Source organism: Crinia signifera, chromosome 5 (genome assembly GCF_055691185.1).
Source record: "Crinia signifera chromosome 5, ASM5569118v1, whole genome shotgun sequence".
Classification (NCBI taxonomy): domain Eukaryota; kingdom Metazoa; phylum Chordata; class Amphibia; order Anura; family Myobatrachidae; genus Crinia; species Crinia signifera.
Window position 1 is genome coordinate 39,122,435 of NC_139221.1, and position 22,111 is coordinate 39,144,545.

At 44.3% G+C, this 22,111-nt stretch overlaps 1 protein-coding gene across 2 annotated transcripts in view; it reads right to left on the reverse strand.

The window, feature by feature from the left end:
• Positions 1 to 511: 511 nt before the first annotated feature.
• TMEM67 (transmembrane protein 67) overlaps positions 512 to 22,111 on the reverse strand; it is a 29,996-nt gene continuing 8,396 nt past the window's right edge. The window contains exons 11-28 of one of the 2 annotated variants that reach the window (XM_083187056.1): positions 21,272 to 21,337; positions 20,734 to 20,890; positions 18,608 to 18,731; positions 18,246 to 18,351; positions 16,617 to 16,673; positions 16,436 to 16,534; positions 15,121 to 15,219; positions 13,721 to 13,807; positions 10,203 to 10,299; positions 9,123 to 9,256; positions 7,700 to 7,840; positions 7,539 to 7,619; positions 6,958 to 7,074; positions 6,229 to 6,345; positions 5,427 to 5,531; positions 3,614 to 3,716; positions 2,685 to 2,827; positions 512 to 2,591 (exon numbers count right to left, since the gene is read on the reverse strand). In XM_083187056.1, the coding sequence (XP_083043182.1) occupies positions 2,511 to 2,591; positions 2,685 to 2,827; positions 3,614 to 3,716; positions 5,427 to 5,531; positions 6,229 to 6,345; positions 6,958 to 7,074; positions 7,539 to 7,619; positions 7,700 to 7,840; positions 9,123 to 9,256; positions 10,203 to 10,299; positions 13,721 to 13,807; positions 15,121 to 15,219; positions 16,436 to 16,534; positions 16,617 to 16,673; positions 18,246 to 18,351; positions 18,608 to 18,731; positions 20,734 to 20,890; positions 21,272 to 21,337 (1,914 nt within the window). In that variant the 3' untranslated portion in view covers positions 512 to 2,510. Of the gene's footprint in view, positions 2,592 to 2,684; positions 2,828 to 3,613; positions 3,717 to 5,425; positions 5,532 to 6,228; positions 6,346 to 6,957; positions 7,075 to 7,534; positions 7,620 to 7,699; positions 7,841 to 9,122; positions 9,257 to 10,202; positions 10,300 to 13,720; positions 13,808 to 15,120; positions 15,220 to 16,435; positions 16,535 to 16,616; positions 16,674 to 18,245; positions 18,352 to 18,607; positions 18,732 to 20,733; positions 20,891 to 21,271; positions 21,338 to 22,111 lie in introns of those variants that run through there. The other variant, XM_083187057.1, reaches the window with a different exon arrangement.

Genomic DNA, 22,111 nt, shown 5'->3' on the forward strand with positions numbered 1-22,111 from the left:
ATTTTATTCTCCCACCACGCCCTAGTGGATGGTAGGGCATGAAATACCGCCTGTCAGCATATGTCAGGTCAAAAAACAGTGAAAAAACCCATGTCAACCTCGCGACCTGTCGGCCGAATGTCATGTTGACTTTTTCACCTGTACATTCTATATGTCGGTATTTTGACCTTGTCGGGATTTTCAATTATCGGGATTTTAAATGTCGGGATTTTGTCCTTGTCTGTATTTTGACCCATTCAGGATTTTGACCCTGTTGGGATTTTGACTGCATCCCCTCTCAAACACTTTAACTAATCGTCTTCAAACTTTGCACACTTCCTTATCTTCTTAAGGGACAATCGAAGTACGAAGGGCGCTGTCTTAAGGGTCCATAATATATCTTGCGCATGCACAGAGCCCCAAACATCAAAACGGGGCTGAATTTGGCCCCATCCAAATGGATCACAATCATCCCGCTTATTAGTTACCACGAGTTGCAGCAAATGTAACACGGCTTTAGCAAATACCATAAAATTGGTAGTTCACCATAAATTTTTAATATTGGATATTTCTTCAATGCAAAAGAGAAACTAGACTTTTCTGTACACCCGTGCTCATCCAATGAGAACACGCAGATCCACGCCTTGCTTCCGCCCCTGCGAATAGTCCCAAGGAAGGTTTTATTGTACCAACAGTTACATTTCAAATGCATAAAAAAATACAGCAGATCATGAAATATCTTATGGTTCAGCATACATAAAACATGACATGGTAAAATTGTAGTGGCCCCAAATATTTCTATTAAAATAGCTATTCATATTTAAGCAACAGTTTATATAAATACCAAACAAACTTTATTACATAAAAAAAAAATTCCCATCACTTGCTTCTATCAACAACAAAAACAATATAATACTAAAATAACGATTACATGTTAGTTCGGATACCATCCTGAGGATTTTGCCATTTCCATTCATCTAATTGGTTTGTACACATCATTTTGGAACTTTCTGTGCTTTATTTATTTCCACTGACCTTGGATAGGACACATCGCTGTTGTGCTTTGCATTAGAAACAATTCTATCAAAAGGATGGTCTGTACCTCATACAATTACACCACTCTGCCCGATGATTGAGAATCATGGACAAAACATAGATATCTTTGGACAGATAAAGAAATGTTGTAAAATCCTGCAGGCAGAAAGGTGCAATCCAATTAAGTAATTTAAATAGCGGTCTCTGGTAATACTGATAATAGATATACGGTTTATACATTTATTGGACTAAACAACATTTAAGTGAAAAGTAACTGGGCTTAAAAGGCAGTTTCTGAAATACTGTAAGTAGGGCAAGTGTTACACAGTAGTGCCATCTGCTGGTGGAAGAACAAAGCGCTTGTAATACGAAGGCAGCAAACAGTAGAGGTTCCTTAACTTAGTACTCAAGGCACACTAGCGATCCAGGTTTTAAGTATATCCATACTTAGCCACAGTTGACTAATACCCCTTCACACTTGCAAGCCGGTACAAAATCCCGGCTTGCAAGTGCTTTCACACTAGCCACCCAACCTGGCATAAAGCCGGGCAGGTGACGTCATCTTGAGGTGGGGCCGGGGAGGCGCTGGGAGATGTCAGCATCGTCCAGCGGCGCCTTTACACTGCAGTGAATGGGACCCGGTTCGCGTCGATCCAGGATTCCAGTTCACACTGCACCTGGACCTGCGAGCGTTCAGGGTCCAACCCTGGTCAAGACCTGGGTAGATATACCAGAACGCTGGACCCGGCATCATCTACCAGGACCCTTTCACACGGACCAATTTCTTGGGTTGATGCGAGTTCATGCGCAATATTTGTCAGTGTATTAGGGGTATTAATTAGTACCTTAGTCAGTTTGATTTAACCATCTGTGTACCATGTATATACTTAAAGCAGGCGTGTCCAAACTGTGGCCCTCCAGCTGTTGTGAAACTACACATCCCAACATGCCTTGCCATCATTTTAGCATTCCCTAATAGCAAAACTGTAGCAAGGCATGATGGGACTTGTAGTTTCACAACAGCTGGAGGGCCATAGTTGGGCCATGCCTGACTTAAAGGCTGGACCCTTAGGTTGCCATGAAGAACGGGATCTGCCTCAGGAGATGAACAATTTATTTAGAGCACCAACACATTAATGAATGGATCCCAAAATTATAAAATCAGGACATAATACCTATGGTAAATTGACCATAAAAATGATAATACAAAAAACAGATCTCCTATCCAACACTGTATCACACAGTAACCTTTAGTTGGTTTGTTCTAGGTAGAAAAAAAAATGGTATTTAAATGTTATAACAAAAAATAATGCTAAACAATAAGCTAGTGTGATTTTGTTTTTGTCTTTAACGATGTAACAATATGGCAAACGTAGCAATAAATATACAAATTCTCATAAAAAGCTCATAAAAATAGTTTTGCTCTGTACAGTACAAAAGTAACAATGACAAGAATGGTCCATAGTAGCCCTCTGGAATACAGCGTCTGTCCAGTATTACAGCAGGAATCTTTCATCCACCAGAGTTTTGGATGCTAAGTTCCTCTTCCCCGCAGCAGCACGAATAAGTCGGAAGAACTAAAACAGAAAGAGAAGACAGGGCTTTGAAAGTAGCGGAAAGGGTGACAAACAAGTGTGACAATCTCCGGCAGTAGTTGGCAAGAAGCTGACCTCGTGTTGCAGGTAGGTGAGGACAGCAGACAGAACAAAGCTCTGAGACATGAGATCCACAGTACAGAAGCACAGGGTGTCGAAGATGAGAAGCATGGGTTCATGGCCATAGAACAGAACGTCGCTGAAAGAGTGGTGTTCATCTGTGGATGGAGAGATTCACAGTCACATTACTGACAATAACAGGAGTTCCACATCTGTGGTTCCCAGCACAGTCAGTGTATTGGCTAGCATTGCTGCTTCTTCATTCGATTGCCTCCATGGCCCATACTGTACCAGGAGGGTCTTCAATTCGGTGTTACAATACAATGAGAGAAGATGAACAGATCGCCTAGTATCACATTGGTGTGACACACACACACACACACACACACACACAGTGTGTGCAAGCCATATGAAAAAAAGTAGCCAAATTGCATATAAACAAAAATCAGTGTACAGATCGCTATAAAACAAATACATTTAGCTTGACACCTTCACAAGAGGATCACAGAAGACAAAGAAACAATAATGTCACTAAGGGGGTTATTTTGGTTCACTCTTTCTGACAAAATACTTCTTAGAAGGACAAAACCATGTGCACTGCAGGGGGGGGGGGCAGATGTAAAATGTGCAGAGAGAATTAGATTTGGGTGAGTTATTTTGTTTCTGTGCAGGGAAAATACTGGCTGCTTTATTTTTACACTGCAATATAGATCTCACTTTGAAGTAAAATCCCACCCAAATCTAATTCTCTCTGCACAAGTAACATCTGCCCCACCTGCAGTGCACATGGTTTTGTCCATCTAAGAAGGAATTTGTCAGAAAGAGTGAACCAAAATAACCTCCTAAATCCTCAGATGTTCTTCTAACCACATAGTAATAATAATAATAATAATAATACTAGATGATGATGATGGTGGTGTGGTAATAGAAAAAAAGCACAATACCATTATAGAAGATACTCCTGTCCATGGGCTCCATAAATTCCATGTTAAGTACTCGTTCCAAAAGCAACTTATCCTTCACAAAGTAATCCATGTCTTTAAAAGCCTGGAATAGACAAATGGAAGTGCTCAGTAAGACAAAACCCTGCACTGGACGGAATCTCCACAGTGCGGCTATAAAGTCTCTGTTTCTAAAATTGTATAATTGAATTTTAACTATGAGCAGTGAAATCAGTGTAATGCATATCAATGGCATGGACGGCGCGGCATTAGTCGGGCGGGGTTTGGTGAACTCGCAAGGCTGCGACCCCCCTTGTCTTGGAGTGAAACCAGGGCACTTCCTGCATAGACAATTTGATGTCCTTGCATCAGTGTGGAATTCGCTCTGGAAACTCCAACTTCTGCTCATGGACCAAAAACATACAGGTAGGTTCATGTTCTTACTAATTTTGAGTTCCCCTGTTGGGGTGCTACCAGCCAAATAATTCCTGGCGGCTTCCCACGCTAAACATGGAAGGGTTTAGCACAATTAATTAATTAACAGTTTCTTATATCGCGCAGCATATTCCGTTCCGGTTTACTAAATGATTAAATACGACCTGGCAAACACAGATAACACCACCACACTGTTACACTGTATTAGGTAGTGTGAGTCTTACTGGAACATCTGAGAAGCAGTAATGGCGTTCCTCTCACAGGGCCACACAGCTCAGGGAAGATCAGCAGTTGGAAGCAATAGGGAAGGATGGTACTAGGTCCAGAGACATACAGATGTAACTGGGCTAAGAAAGGAAAGTTGGGAGCAATGTTTGGGCAGGAATCCAAGATGTAAGTAACCTGAATGTTTCACAAGTGAGAGATTATCGGCCTATGTCACACCGCACATGCTCCATGATGGCATAATGATGGCAGTCGCAGAGAATATTTTTCGCAGAGCGACTGACAGAGCGTTAGGGGCAGTGGAGTGGAGGCGAGAAGGCAGACATGTTGTATCTGGGGCGTGCTACTGCTTGCACCTGTATGCAATATAAACCTCTCCAGCATACTTCTTCCAGGCACTGTAGCTCTACTTAGCAGGACGATGTTTGTATAATATATGCCCGATGGCTTCATCTTTGTCAGTTGCAGCACGGGGTATGAATCATTGGGTAGACAGCAACTAGGTCGACAAGCATTAGGTTGACACCACTAGGGTGACATGCGGGAAGTTCGACATGCGTAAAGGTCGACAGGGTCATTAGGTCAACCTGCATTAGGTTGACATGGGGGTTTTTCTTTTTTTGTCCCTAATTTCGACACAGTCGACATGGACACTGACACGTAGCACCGCGTCTGCTCGCCATGCTCCGGGTACGGTGCCTCGCTGTGCTTGGCACACTATTTTGTTCTTCCACCACGCCCTAGTGGATGGGAGGGCATGAAATACCGCCTGTCAGCACATGTCGGATCAAAAAAGTGAAAAACCCCATGTCGACCTTCCACGTGTCGACAAATTGCATGTCGACATAATGGCCCAGTCGACCTAAGGCATGTCAACCTTCATTCACGTCGACATTCCTGCCGGTCGACCTTCAGTCATGTTGACCTTCATGCATGTCGACCTAGTGGTGTCAACCTAATGCTTGTAGACCTAGCGACTGTATCCCGCAGCAGGTCAAAAGGTGAAGAATATGGGCGTTTCTATACAAATCCCGGTGGAAGCTACATTACCATATTTTCGCACAGCGGCTGCGGACAACATCACAGCTGCGAATGTAGTTGGTTACATATCTGAGCCAGGCCTTAGTAATAACAATCACCAAGACGTGGTACGCACATGATCAATGAAAGAAGAAAGGAATTTGTTCATGGTGTGGTAGGCCTTTGTGCTCTGCTCCGACATGCTTGATGTGCTCTGCATAATCCGAGAAGGCCCATGGCTCTGCAATAAAAACAGACACATATCCATGTACCGAGACAGACAGACACATATCCAGGTATCAACGTACTGAGACAGACAGACACATATCCAGGTATCCATGTACCGAGACAAACAGACACATATCCAGGTATCCATGTACCGAGACAGACAGACACATATCCAGGTATCCATGTACTGAGACAGACAGACACATATCCAGGTATCCATGTACTGAGACAGACAGACACATATCCAGGTATCCATGTACCGGGACAAACAGACACATATTCAGGTATCCATGTACCGAGACAAACAGACACATATCCAGGTATCCATGTACCGAGACAAACAGACACATATCCAGGTATCCATGTACCGAGACAAACAGACACATATCCAGGTATCCATGTACCGAGACAGACAGACACATATCCAGTTATCCATGTACCGGGACAGACAGACACATATCCAGGTATCCATGTACCGGGACAAACAGACACATATTCAGGTATCCATGTACCGAGACAAACAGACACATATCCAGGTATCCATGTACCGAGACAAACAGACACATATCCAGGTATCCATGTACCGAGACAAACAGACACATATCCAGGTATCCATGTACCGAGACAAACCTGTGTAATCAGCACCATTGCCCCTTTGCCCCTCCGTACCCCTGGTCAGGGATAGAAGTCTCCGTACTGCACAGACTTACCTTTGTTAAATTATCATGAATCCGGTCAAACTGCAGCCTGGTACGATTGGAGATGGACATCTGGAAAGTCTGGATATCCGTGTTTGGTTGTAGCCCTCGCTGGCTGCACATATTCTCCTACACAGAGAACGACATACCAAAATGACTGCTGGAGCCTAGACTAGGGAGTCATTCCTATACTGGGGGATGGACGCATATCTTATCTTTAATCCTTAATAGAGTCTGTGGTTCCTGGATATCACGGTCACCTGCATGCTACATTATTATGTCTGGGCCGGACATACTCTATATACAGGTTGAGTATCCCGTATCCGAATATCCGTTATCCGAATTATTCCGAAAACCATACATTCCAGAAAGTGAACAAAAATTTATTTTTTTGCTAAAAACTTACTGGGGACATCTGTAACAGCACTACTGGTGACATGATATGTAACTGACACTATATATGTGCAAGAAAATGATTGCTTGGCATTTAAATTCAGTGCCTGAGATTGTACACAAACTTTGTTTCATGTTTTGAAACATTGTTTTATGCTAAAATAAAATATATTTGTGTTCATTTCATGTGTTTGATGTATATGTACAACATAAATGCAAGATACCTCAAGATACATCATTGAAATATTAAAATATTCCGAAATACGGAATAATCCGTTATCCAAAATTCTCCTGGTCCCGAGCATTTTGGATAAGGGATACTCAACCTGTATTACACAATACAATTACCGCTTCTCTCTTCAAATTCAAATTCATCTCCTCCATGTTGGTGTCTGAGTGCCCATGGACTGAGCGACCATGGATGTAGTATCCATAGCAACGGTGTGACAACATGAACACGGAGATCTGAAATGTGGATGGAAATTGTTATCTATCTATATCTATCTATATATATATATATATATATAAATAATAAGGATATTAGTACAAACCCATTATATACAGTATATATGGGCTGTCATTACCCCCCCCCGGTAGCATCATGGGGAGATAAATGACAACAAGATAAAAAAAAGACCCAGTGGTACTGTGCTGAATGATCTCTCCAAACCCACTAAGCATATAACCTAGGTATAATCCCGTAACAATACATATTTTTATTTTAGAAATTCCTTAATATTTACATAAGACAAATACAAAATAATAATATAGGAGTTATGTCTCATTAATATAAAATTATTGGTTTACATTAAATCCAACTTTAAGGACAGAGTAGATGGGCAAGTGGTTCTGATCTGCGGTCAAATTCTATGTTTCTATGTAAATGTTAATTGTGAAAGTCTAGCTTATAAAATCAGCAGGTTACCTACATTACTCATGGAACATAAATCAACAAACTGTCGGATTTTGTCTTCCACAAATCTTTCATAAATTCCAGAGAAAAAGAGAATCTGAAAGGACAGTATGAACAGTTAGTTATCAATCAGTTACCTTCCGCTAACGTAACAGGCTCTTCCTATTGTAGCCGTACCTGTAGCCCTCCGATGGCGAGCCACAACGCGGAGGCCACGCCGTAGCGCAGAATGCGGCTCCATGGAGCGATGTAATCCTGGGCATCTCTGGAGAGGCTGGCGGAGGAATCTCGTAACGCCAAGTTATCAAAACCAACAATCTGTAAGCCAAGAAAATGTTGGTTTTAAAAATGAACCATGCCATACCATGGGCGTGTATCTACGATCCTTGCGGTGTGTGCGGTGCACACTGGCCCTGCATCACACACCTGTTTAAGGCCAGAACATGGGCCCCAACCTCACTTGAAATAACCAATTTCCTACATCCCGCCCCATCACATTTATGTCACATGCACAGACAAATAAACCTGTGGCGTACTAGGGGGTCGATTCTATTATCATCGAAGGGGGTGAGTTGCCGTCCGGGTGCAGTTTTAACGCTGAAAACGGTACCTAAATTAAGCCTATCTAATTAAGCAGGGCCGCATTCGCTTAAAATTGCTCGCACCCCTATGGAGGTGCGAGCACTTTTAAGTGAATTCAGCCCGCCGTAAAGTGCACCCGGTGCCGTGATGATTCGCACTCTCAAATCATGTAATAGGATCGACCCCTATGTGTGCTAAGCAATGAATAAAACTTGTAATGATTGAACAGTTCCTTTTTCAGACATGTTTGACAGGGGGGTTTTGTCCTGGTTCGGTTTTCACCCATACCCGTCCAGGAACAGAGCATTTTCTCCCTGAAGGAGAGGGTCAGTGGACCCTATCCTGAGGCCATTGGAAGGAGCTGCATCCCCACTGAGGACCACTGGTCGGCTGCTGACCCACGGCACAGCATAAGGGTCCTATCACCCTGAGGGGTATTTTGCCTGTTTTTATCGATCACATGTGAGTGTAATAAATAAATGTAATTTTAATCTTTAAAAGACGTTGTTGCACTATATATCTTTCAGCGAGTCCCTAGGGAACGGTCATATGGAGGATCATGTTGGATTGAAAGAAAAAAAAGACCCATTGATATGCGCATTTATTCCAATGGAATGTGAGTGAATTGAATAAAACACAATAATCTCATGTTTAAACATTGCTGCACTATGGTCTTCCCCTTTTTTTGTTTCTTTTAGATTGAAAGAGACTCCTTTATAGAGTGTATTAATCCTAGTGTAAGTGATTTATACATTTCTCTATGTGAAACTCGCCAGTGGATTTACAAAAATTCTTGTTGTATCCTATGTTTGATGCAACATAATTGGTGGGCTCAGCCCTGTGACCCATAGTATGGTAATCTGCAAATCGAGGGCCCCTCCCCAGGTATACAAAGCTGACTCAAAACCAGTATTGTCCATGGTTTACTCAGCCACAAACACACAGCGGAGGGGCACGTGCGCAGACACTAGTTAACTTTTACTAGTGTAACTATAAAAGTGACACTAAAGATACTTACCTCCAGAAAGAAGAGCACAACGAGAACTTGAAACAGGGGATTGATCTTGCGCACAGTCTGTATTTTGTTCCACTCATTTGCTATAAAATAGGTTCTCCAAATACTGATAGGAGCGGGGCCAGTCTTCACACCCCCTGCACAGGAAAAACAAGTTCACACTACAAGTAAAGTGATCGTCAGCCCGCCAACATTTCATTATTTATATATATTCATATTTTGATACTGTAAGCCAAACAGCTGTTCATTTTAAAATAGGTGAAACAGTTGTTTAGCGTCTCAGGATGATGATAGGAAAACTTTAATAATTTTATTAAATTATTTGTAAAATTGAAAGAAGTTCCGAAAGAGTTCTGTTTACACAGGTTATTACTGGATAACAGGAGCCACTTTCCCTCTCAGCATGAACTAATAAATGAACAATCATAATTTAGTATTAGTCATTTTGTGCACCCACATTTTATTAATGCACTGTTTCTAAAACCTGGTCCTCCTGGAATTCTAAAAGGGATGCCGGACGGGGTCCCGACAGTCGGGATCCCGACGGGCATTTACCCGACGTCGGGATCCCGACTGTCAAAACACTGACAGCCGGGTTCCCAACGGCCACCGGCTATTTTTCCTTGTGGGGGTCCACGACCCCCATAGAGGGAGAATAGAATAGGTGGTGAGCACAGCGAGCCCGCAAGGGGCTTAGTTGCACTCGCCATGCTGTCTGGGTCCGGCCAGTTGGGATCCCGACGTCGGGCTAATGATTGTTGGGATCCCGACTGTCGGACCCCTGTATCACACCCTTCATTCTACAAGTGCATGTTTTCCAAATAATGTAGTTGGATCACTGGTGCCATGATTTGCTAACAATAGATTTACATGAAGTACTAATTATACCTGAGAAAACCTTGAAAATATGCATTGTTAGGGTTCCACTAGGACTGAGATTAAGAAAGACTCTCCTTATGATTATAGAATAATGTGTACACAGAGTCAAATTTGAAACTAAACAATTAGCCTCGCCACATTGGGTAAGATAACTAACAGTTCTATATTACTAAATGTATGGAAAAAGCATAGTAATATTTTCACCTTCCGATTTTATGGGTCTATTTTTGGGTCTCTCCCAGTCAATGAAGAAAATATCGATGTTAAGCTGCAAGATGAGTGTGTGCAGGAACTGAAGACCCTGAAACACAGAGAGAGGCAATGAGTGTGTGCAGGAACTGAAGACCCTGAAACAGAGAGAGGCAATGAGTGTGTGCAGGAACTGAAGACCCTGAAACAGAGAGAGGCAATGAGTGTGTGCAGGAACTTAAGAGCCTGAAACAGAGAGAGGCAATGAGTGTGTGCAGGAACCGGAGAGCCTGAAACACAGAGAGAGGCATTGGGCGGTATTCAATGTGAATACCCTGCGAGGTGCAGCGAATCCTTTTTAGGATTCGCTGCACATTCGCCACGTTCCGGAGCCAGCGGGCTCCGGTATTCAACGTGTCAGGGGCTCGCTGCCCCTGACAGGCGAATATGAGCTCCTGCGGCGATTGCCGCAGGGAGCCTCAGGACGGTGCCAGGCAGAGAGATGGTAGTCTCTCTGCCTAGCCCAGACCTTTGTGGGGGGTTAGGTGTGCTCCCCGGGTGCCAGGCAGCACAGGCTGCCCCCCCGGGGGTCCCAGCAGGCAAGCGTATATTCACTACACAGGATCGTAATGATCGTGCAGTGAATATATGAATATGTAATGAGCGGCTCCGCTCTGGCGCCACCTGCTGGCTGCTGTGTAAAAAAAAAAAAAAAAAAAATAAATATTATTTTTAAAATTAAATATATATTCATGTGCTTACAGCACATGAATAAAAATAGCATGCCCCTCCTCAGAAGAAAATTCCTGATTTTTTGACACCAAATGTAAAAAACAGAACACTTTATTTTAAAAGTTCACATTCCACTTCACCATAAAAAGATAGCGATTGCTGCTCGGTGAATCATGGTGACCAAAACCTTCAAATGTATTCGCCAACTGGTCATTGAATAGGGTGATTCACCGTTTTAGTCAGAAATTCGCCAAACAGCACAAATTCACCATAAAAACCTGGCGAATCAGGCTCATTGAATACCGCCCATTGAGTGTGTGCAGGAACTGGAGAGCCTGAAACAGAGAGAGAGGCAATGGGTGTGTGCAGGAACTGGAGAGCCTGAAACAGAGAGAGGGGCAATGAGTGTGTGCAGGAACCGAAGACCCTGAAACAGAGAGAGGCAATGAGTGTGTGCAGGAACTGAAGACCCTGAAACAGAGAGAGGCAATGAGAGTGTGCAGAAACTGGGGAGCCTGAAACAGAGAGAGAGTCAATGAGTGTGTGCAGGAACTGGAGGGCCTGAAACACAGAGAGAGGCAATGAGTGTGTGCAGGAACCAGAGCCGAATTTCCCATTAGGCACGTGAGGCACGTGCCTAGGGGCGGCACATGTTTGGGGGCGGCACTTGGATGCCTGTGATAGCACTGTCAGCCCAAAATGTACTAATAACTGCAAAATATCCACTGTACAGTACTATATTCCATCTTGTATAGAGTGTAAATGGATGGAACATGCAGATACTGCCCCTGTAAACTGTCCTACTTAGTAAATATGTATTCATAATAAAAGAACATCTCACTGATAGTGGCTATTTTATAAATCCATTACACTGGCTATTATCAAATGAGGGCTTATAAGTAATCAATAAAAATAATACAATTAGGTGTCGGGGGGGGGGGGGGGACATTATTGTTGTGCCTAGGGGTGCCCTCATCCCTAAATCCGCCCCTGGCAAGAACTAGAGGGCCTGAAACACATAGAGAGGCAATGAGTGTGTGCAGGAACCGGAGAGCCTGAAACACAGAGAGAGGCAATGAGTGTGTGCAGGAACCGGAGGGCCTGAAACACAGAGAGAGGCAATGAGTGTGTGCAGGAACTGGAGGTCCTGAAACAGAGAGAGGCAATGGGCGGTATTCAATGAGCCTGATTCGCCATGTTTTTATGGCGAATTTGTGCTGTTTGGCGAATTTTTGACTAAAACGGTGAATCACCCTATTCAATGACCAGATGGCGAATACATTTGAAGGTTTTTTTCGCCATGATTCACCGAGTAGCAATCGCTATCTTTTTATGGTGAAGTGGAATGTGAACTTTTAAAATAAAGTGTTTTGTTTTTTACATTTGGTGTCAAAAAAACAGGAATTTTATTCTGAGGAGGGGCATGCTATTTTTTTACACAGCAGCCAGCAGGGGGCGCCGGAGCCAAGCCGCTCATTAGATATTCATATATTCACTGCACCCGATCGTTACATATGCACGATCGGGTGTAGTGAATATACCCGGTTCCCTGCTGGCACCCCCGGGGGGCAGCCTGTGCTGCCTGGCACCCGGGGAGCCCACCTCCCCCCCACATACGCTCTGGGGCAGGCAGAGAGACTTCCATCTCCCTGCCTGCCACCGTCCTCAGGCTCCCTGCGGCGTTCGCCACAGGAGCTCATATTCGCCTGACTCGTTGAATACCGGAGCCGGCGAGGCTCCGGAACGTGGCGAATGTGCAGCGAATCCTAAACAGGATTCGCTGCACCTCGCCGGTATTCACATTGAATACCGCCCAATGTGTTCAAACATGGATATTCTTAAAACCTGGACTGTTCTTGTACGTTGAGGATAGAGTTTGGGAAACACTAACCTAAAAAAAGTATGTAGGCCCCTTTCCTGAACTCCTCATCATTTGAGGTAATAAGAGTGATCTACTGTCATAGGACCCATAATGGAACAGACTTAGAGAACTAATTGGAGACTTCAGAATCACGGTTTCAGTTCTTCCCGGCTGCAGAGAGATGAGCGGCGGTGAAGGCAAGAGGCAAAGGTCCTAAGTGTTGGGTTGCATAACTAACTACAGTAAAGGATGTTGTAATTTGGGGGAGGAATTTTTACTGCAAAATCGTCCGTAAATCGGCGACCTCGATCGGATGCGCGTTCCCACGGATCTTTTGCTAAATCTTCTGATCTTACATGCTGCATGAAAGATCAGAAGATTTAGCAAAAGATCCGCAGATGTTTCTAGTGTGTGGGCACCTTTAGATCAGAAGATTTCGTGAAAGTTCCGCGGCAGCGCACATCTGATCGAGATCGGACGATTAAAAACAAAACAAAAAAACGGCAGATCGTTTGGAAATCGTCCGATCGCCAAAAAAAAATCGTTCTAGTGTGTGGGCACCTTAACTCTCTCTGCACATGTTACATCTGCCCCACCTGCAGTGCAGCATGGTTTTGTCCAATAGTGAAAAATTTTGCTTTTGCGATCCATGGGCCTGATTCAGACCTGATCACTGATGTGCTAATGTACGATCAGATAAAGTGACATCCCGCCCCTTCGGATAATCCATTCGCAACTTACGCAGCCTGACCATAAATCTCTGACCCTTCTACAAGTCTGCGACAGAGACAGACTGACTGAGGCTGGCGCTGACCTCGCAGGGGATCGTGCACATGTGCTCTACGGTCCGTACGCATTCACCGTCGTATGATAATCTATAACCACAACAAGTATCAGCTCTGAATAACCCCCACAGTGCGGAAAAGAGAGTATCACATACCTTGAGGAAAAAAGCACACGATACATAGGTGATAAAGTTTTTTTCATCGTTTGGCAGCGGAAGCAGGACAGAAACATGTAGCTGGCCCTGTAACACAACACATGAGGCAGGTATTAGTACACATGAAAGAGGCGACTGGAAATAATCACAGACCGATCTACATTAAAGAGTCCATGTCCGGACATAGGCCCTTATTCTGGTTCACTCATAAAGGCAAATTCCTTCTCAAATGGACAAAACCATGTGCACTGCAGGTGGGGCAGATGTAACTTGTGCAGAGAGAATTATATTTAGGTGGGGTTTTACTTCAAAGTGAGATCTATATTGCAGTGTAAAAATAAAGCAGCCAGTATTTACCCTGCACAGAAACAAAATAACTCACCCAAATCTAATTCTCTGCACAAGTTACATCTGCCCCACCTGCAGTGCACATGGTTTTGTCCATTTGAGAAGGAATTTGCCTTTCCGAGTGAATCAGAATAACCCCCATAATGTAAGAGGTTTCCAGCAGAATGTAACCATGTTATCTACCTCACTGCAAGCTACCGGGCACGATTTCACCCGATTCAGGCCGATTGGTCCCGTGGGAATCGGATCAGACCAGGAGATCATACGCGCTGCTCGTATGATCTACCGGTCGGACCGCCTCCCTGTAGCAGGGATCGCACATGGTCCTGCCACCCGGGAGGCTCAAGTGAAATTGGATGTGATTTCTCCCGTAGGAGAAGTCACATAGTGTATTGAGGTCCTAACACAGTGGTTCCTAACCTGGGGTACTTGTACCCCTGGGGGGTACACTGCAGTCCGGTTGGGTTTAATTATAATAATATTAATAATGGCGGAAGAAGAGGAAGAAGTCTCCCGTTGCCGTGGAGATTAACCATGTTGCGACACATCCAGTTCCGTCTGCAGCATCATCAGCGTCTCCTCGTGTGGTTACCTGACCAGCAATCCAATGGGGCTACCCATGCTGCCCTCAGACACCAGCAGCTGCATTAATCCTACAGGCAATAGCAATAACCCAGGAGACAGTACACAGGCATCCTCGTTAAGGACGGGTATGCTGCAGCATGACCATCGATCACCATGCCGCTGCTCTCCCCACCCCACCCCCCGCACTTGCCGCCGACAATTTACTCATTTAGTGTGTACTGGGCTTTAGTTTAAGACCCAAATCTGCAACAATCCTATAAGCCTGTCCATCTGCACTTGTAAACTTGTATTTAGTAAAGAACCCAAGCTAGCTTGTGTGCTGACCAGGAAAGCCATGTCCAGCAAGACAACCAAATGTACTCAAGGTAGGCATTTATGTAGACAAATGTTATTCAAAACAGGCCCACAGAGCTGACAGGAGTAACAGAGAATTCTGCTCATTACAAAAGATGAAGCAAAACACTTACTTTGAACAATAGGAGCCAGTACAGCCCGGTGCCGACCGTCACAGCGACAAACACATTGGCCAAGACTCCAGCGAATAAAACCAAGAACTGAATCACTGTCTGCAAATGAACATTTACTCATTTATTATTGCGATGATCAAGACTGGTTATAAATCATATTTATTAATAAATATTTGGGGCAGATTTATGGGTGATGTGAATTTGTGACTGGTCACAATGTTAGTTTTCAACTGCACCCCAAACGATGTTTGGCCACCATAATAGGGTGATCTGCGCAGACAAAGACCGTGGCGGCACATTGGCAAAAACTGATTCTACCACTTTTACTCCTGCAGGCCCACATCTATTATATAATGCTATAATTCATGCGTCTGACAGCTCCGCCCACTTATGCCTCTCACTGGGCCAGATGCACTAAGCTTCAAAAGTGATAAAATGGAGAGTTATAAACAGCCAGCCAATCAGCTCCTAACTTCCATCTCACAGACTGTGTTTGAAAAATGTCCGACAGGAGCTAATTGGTTGTTTATCACTGGCCCACTGGCAGCTGCACGGGAGCTCTAGAGGTCTATGTACTATGCAGTGAAGAGAGATAAAGTGGCTGAGATAAAGTACCAGCTAGCCAGCTTTTAACTATCATTTTTCAAATACAGCCTGTAACCCAGAAGTTAGGAGCTGATTGGCTGGCACTTAATCCCTCTCCACTTAGTAAATAGGGCCCAATTCAGGCCTGCTCGCTGGGCTATGAGTGTTTGGAGGCCAGCGAGCATGTAGCCCCGCCGAACGCACTCTCCCCGCACCTGTGCACGGCTGTGAGCGCGTACGCAGTTGTGCACACAGGGAGGAACATGATTCTCCAGCAAATGACTTTTCCCATGCTTGCAGCGCTGATTGACCCAGGACTCACTCAGCGCTGCCAAGGCCATGGGGAGAAGGAGGCTGCTGCTGATGATGTCATCGCCCCTCCCTCCCAACGGCCGGCAAATGCCTGCGGTTTCTGAGGGATGCCCTGAAACCGCCGGCGGCATGCCCCTAAATGCCCGCAGGGTGTCAATCACCCTGCAAGAATACTGTGCACATGCGCGGTCGTTTGATAACCACTTGGGCTGCGGATTCGCAGCCTGGGGAGCGGGTCTGAATGACGCACCATAGGCCCAATAGTGTTTGATACACAGGGGTTTGATACACATGGCGCAAAGGTTTATTTTTTAAAGTTGTATTTTAAAACAAACAAAAGAATAGAGACAGTTTTGTTTCCCCACATAAAAATATAATGAAAGCCAATGAACTAACTTGCACAACATGGGTGTCTCACCTGCAAGTCAATGACTTGGCTTCCAATCCTTCGTTTCCAGGCTGCAGTTTTGAGGAGTGACCACAGCACGGCCAGCCCGCCAAGCACGCCTAACGCCACCTGAAATGTCACGGAGTAGGAGGATAGTTGTCAAGGAGAAACGACACCAGCAATTCTGGCAAGATAATCAGTGATCGCTTACATCTGTCTGGATGAGGGAGTCTGACTGATCCATTTCATACTGTACTGAGAAGGAAACCTGGAATGGAAAAGCTGTGTAAATTATCATATGCATACTGTATATACAACACTGCCGCACAATGCCAAAGAGATCATCCGGTACTCTTTACCTAGAAGGGCGGCCATCGCATGCACTAAAAAATCGGGTGCGATGCGACCGACGCGGTGCCCGCGATTTCCCATAGGGAACAATGTTAAATGTCTCAATTGACCCGATTTTCCTGTTCAATACCTCAATTGACCCGATTTTTCCATAGGAAACAATGTTAAATGGGCCACAGAGGCCAAATAGGCACCCTGAAGTGTGAAATGGCCCCCGCAATTGTTAACGCCACCCCACAATCAACGTGAACCCGAAGCATGGCGAGCGCAGCGGTACGTGTCCTACGACCTTTTCATACCCCCACTATCCACGTCGGCGTGGAGTTGAGAATAGAAAGTGTGGCGAGCGCAGCGAGCCACCGAGCCCGAAGCGTGGCGAGCCCCGCGAGGGGAGGCGGATACCTTCACATCCTTACATAACTAGCACTGTAATATTACATATTGTACTTGGCATGTTACAGGTAATAGATTACATTATTGGGCAGTTCTAATAACTCGTGCAAGTAAGGTCCCGAAACTGATAGCCACCAATGAGATAAGAGCTGTCATTTTTTTCAGTATGGTTTAGCAAATGAAAGCAAACTGTGCTGCCCGGACCAGTGACCTCCTCCTCCCTAGCTCCTACATCCCCTTCCGGGTGTAGGGAGGAGGAGGCAGAGCCCACAGCAGCAGGATCATCAGCCGGCCGGGTAAAGGAGAGAGGGGGAGCTGCTAGGGAGCCACCAGGACCCGCTGGACATCATCGAGCTTATCGCAAAGGGCAGCTCTTAACGCAAGAACTGTCCTTTGCATTAATTATGGCATATGTTAGTGCATATGCGATAATTATCTATGCGGCTGCCGGCGATGTGCGGCGGATGTAAGTGCCTACTATCTACAGGTTGAGTATCCGGTATCCGGACATCCCTTATCCGAATTATTCCAAAAACCGTCGTTTTTGGAATCATTCGAATTTTTTTTTTTTTTAACCCCCTAACCCTCTTTTCATACTTACCAAGTCGCCGGGCGTCCACAGCAGGCCTCCGGCATCTTCTCCAGGGTCTCCAGCGGTCCCAGGAATGCATTGCGCGAGTGTGCGCGCGCGCGCTGGTGACGTCACCGGTGCGCGCGCACACTCGCGCAATGCATTCCTGGGACCGCTGGAGACCCTGGAGAAGATGCCGGAGGCCTGCTGTGGACGCCCGGGGACTGCGCGGACTCCGAGGGACCACCGGACACCATCAGGGGACAGGTAAGTATGGCTACAAAAAAATATTCCAAAAAACGGAAAATTCCCCTATCCGAAATGCTCGCGGTCCCGAGCATTTCGGATAAGGGATACTCAACCTGTATTATCTTCTAGAAGGTGCTAAACAAATAAGTAGATTCTGATTGGTTGCCCATAGCAACATCCCATGTTAGTAAATTTTCCCCTTAGCATTGCCATCTCTCTTGAAGCAGTAAAGCCCAGTTATTGGGCCTATTTATCATGACCATTGTTATACTGTACCTTAACCGTTTGGATATCGGGATTTTGTATTTGTATATCTGTGTATCCAACTGTCATCAATGGAGGGTAGATTGTTCCTCTGTGTGTTCCGGATACAAGGCTGATACTGTGAAGAATGAATGTTGTTATTACTAACAAGCTTAGTATGAAAGATTACTTGTTGCCTGCTGACAGTGAAGGAAGCCATTTTGTGGAGCTAATTGAAGACAGCCATTTTAAAGTGATGTCACTGGCTGATAGTAAAACAATAGTTTGCATTCTTGGAAATATTAATTCAGCTTACAAAATGTCTTCCCTCAAAATGTGTAGGTGATAGTTGCACTTTAATGGTTATCTGCTGAGAGAATAATAATTGAGGTTACCTTATTCCAATTTTACTGGCGACTCGAATTACACGAGGTAAGCCGTTTAAAGTATTTTCTCGCCCACTCAGTGTGTCAACCAAAAATATCCGACGGGTCAACAGCCAATTGTTAATGTTATTTTCTTGAGTAGTAAATAAAAAAAAACATATCATAGTTAGAGATGCAACCAGCAGGACTGGAACCATTATCAAAGAGATAAGGAGGGAAATGTACTAAAAGCTTCTAAAAATGAAATACAGTGATGTTGCCCATAGCAACGAATCCAATTCTGTCTTTCATTTTCTTAGATGCAATAGAAAATGAAAGACAGAATCTGATTGGTTGTTGGGCATTATAACCTCTTTTCATTTTTAGTTTTAGTAAATTCACCTAAATGTGTTCCAAACCTAGGTGTTATAAATCATCAACATCAATTTCATGCATAAATAAAACCAGTAACCGCATTACAGTCACTAGTGTGGGAAGATGCATCAAAGCATGGAGAGATAAAATGCATAGAGATAATGTACCAACTAATCAGCTGTTTGTTTTTCAAACACAGCATGTAAAATGGAATTTATGCACCGATTGGCTGTTACTGTATCTCTCTCCAGAGTTTTATACACTCTAGTCCTAGTGGTAGACGTAGTATAACAAAATGCTAAATTGTAATTAAATGTTTTAGCCCAACAACACTAAACAACTAAGCTCATTTAATGACGATTCTATTGTGCCATACATGTAAATTTCCACCAAGTGCGTTCGCATAGAACCTTGACGTGCTGCTCATAGATCCTGGGCATGATTCCCATAGAACCATGGCACGCTTCTCATAGAACCTTGACGTGCTGCTCATAGATCCTGGGCATGATTCCCATAGAACCATGGCACGCTTCCTATAGAACCTTGACGTGCTGCTCATAGATCCTGGGCATGATTGCCATAGAACCATGGCACGCTTCTCATAGAACCTTGACATGCTGCTCATAGATCCTGGGCATGATTCCCATAGAACCATGGCACACTTCTCATAGAACCTTGACGTGCTGCTCATAGATCCTGGGCATGATTCCCATAGAACCATGGCACGCTTCTCATAGAACCTTGACGTGCTGCTCATAGATCCTGGGCATGATTCCCATAGAACCATGGCACGCTTCTCATAGAACCTTGACGTGCTGCTCATAGATCCTGGGCATGATTCCCTTAGAATCATGGCACGCTTCTCATAGAACCATGACGTGTTGCTCATAGATCCTGGGCATGATTCCCTTAGAACCATGGCACGCTTCTCATAGAACCTTGACGTGCTGCTCATAGATCCTGGGAATGATTCCCATAGAACCATGGCATGCTTCTCATAGAACCTTGACGTGCTGCTCATAGATCCTGGGCATGATTCCCATAGAACCATAGCACGCTTCTCATAGAACCGTGACAAGCTTATCATAGATCCTGGGCATGATTCCCATAGAACCATGGCACACTTCTCATAGAACCTTGACAAGCTTATAATAGATCCTGGGCATGATTCCCATAGAACGCTTCTCATAGAACCTTGACGTGCTGCTCATAGATCCTGGGCATGATTCCCATAGAACCATAGCACGCTTCTCATAGAACCTTGACAAGCTTATCATAGATCCTGGGCATGATTCCCATAGAACGCTTCTCATAGAACCTTGACGTGCTGCTCATAGATCCTGGGCATGATTCCTATAGAACCATGGCACGCTTCCTATAGAACCTTGATGTGCTGCTCATATATCCTGGGAATGATTCCCATAGAACCATGGCATGCTTCTCATAGAACCTGGGCTTGCTTCCCATAGAACCATGACACGCTTCTGATAGAACCCGGACTTGCTTCTCTCAGATCATGGGCACATACTAAAAATGTCTGGACACACTTCTTATAGAACTGGGCATACTTTTCATAGATCCTGGGAGTACGTTTCATTTTAGAGACGTATTGAAAGCCCGGAATGCAGGAATTACCTTGAGTGTAACACCAATGCAATGTGTGTTGAAAACCCAGTGCGTTTCGTTAATGAGATCTACCATGCTCTCAAACAACTACAAAAAATTTGACAAAATAACAATAAGTTGTATGTATATACATGCTAATTAGCTTGACGACTTACCTACATTAACCAATAGGTCATTGTGCTGCAAGTTTAGGTTTAAGACAGGCACAGGCCAGATGTTCTGCTGTCTATCGCTACCCGAGTAAGATAGATATACGTCATAGAACACAGGCTCGGGAAAGTCTCGGAGGATCTTGGAGACGGATATTTCGCACTGCACAAGATTGCAGGAAAACATTTAGTCAGGTTCCTTATTAACAGTTATTCTTCAACTATTATACTGAGAGATGGTTCTAAGTGGGAGATGTACGAAGCCTCCTAAATAGTGGAGAAGTGTACAAGTGAAGATGTTGCCCATAGCAACTAGTAAGTTTCTAATTGGCTTTTACCAAGTACATTCTCTAAAATATTAGTAAGGTTTCTGATTGGTAGCCATGGACCACTTGTCCAATTCTCCACTTATTACAGCTCCCCCCCAAAACCAGTATGTTAGAGGTACTCACTGACATTTCATGGGACATTTAGTCATGGAATAATAATACTGCAATAATATACCATTAGCACAAGCAGGTCCACAATATTATCCTGTTCTTACATTTTGTTCATATGTCGTTCCAAAATTGAAAGCATCATCCAACCGTTTGGCAATGTCAGGGCAAAGCTGTGAAGAAAATAATCTGCATCAATAATATAATTCGTTTTCAGATTACAGCCCCAATACCGTAAGTATACATAGTACTTTTGAGATAAAGGACCTTTTTCAGGTCCGTTCGTTCAGACCTCTTCATTCACAAGGGGCCGATGGGTGCATGCGGCCACGGCGAACAGTCTGTTTGTCAAGTGCACGCTCCCAAGGCTGCGGTGGCGTATAGTTGCACCCATGGGAATGCTAAGCATTTCATGGGCGTTCCCATGTAAACGCTGGGCGTTCCCATGGTAATCAGGCCGCGACGTCCATTTGCAGGCCATGTGTGTGAACACACAGGGGAGGGGCGGGAGTGGTGGATCAATTAACCAGCCAGGATAACCCCCAAAAGATACAAGCACAAGATTTCTTTTTTATAAGGAACCATATCATTCAGATTTTATTTTCTATAAACCAGAAATAAACGGAGCAGGGTGCGGGGAAACGGGGAGCATTTTTAAATGCCATATCTCAAATTATTCAGAATAAAAGTGTCCATATTTGTATACGCGACTCCCAACATGACCATGTTGGCTTCAGAAGTATAAAGCATGGTCACAATGTTTAGCAGCGCACTACTAGTACACCGCCATGTTGGATGACATACCGCTGCCCCCTTCTGCTTGTCAGCATTCTAAATGTAGATAAGCTAACTGCATTTCCTTAATGAGAACTATGCTACTAAAGAATGATGCTAGAAACGTAAGCCCAGATCCTATATATTATAGTCCATACTTCCCCTGCAAGGAA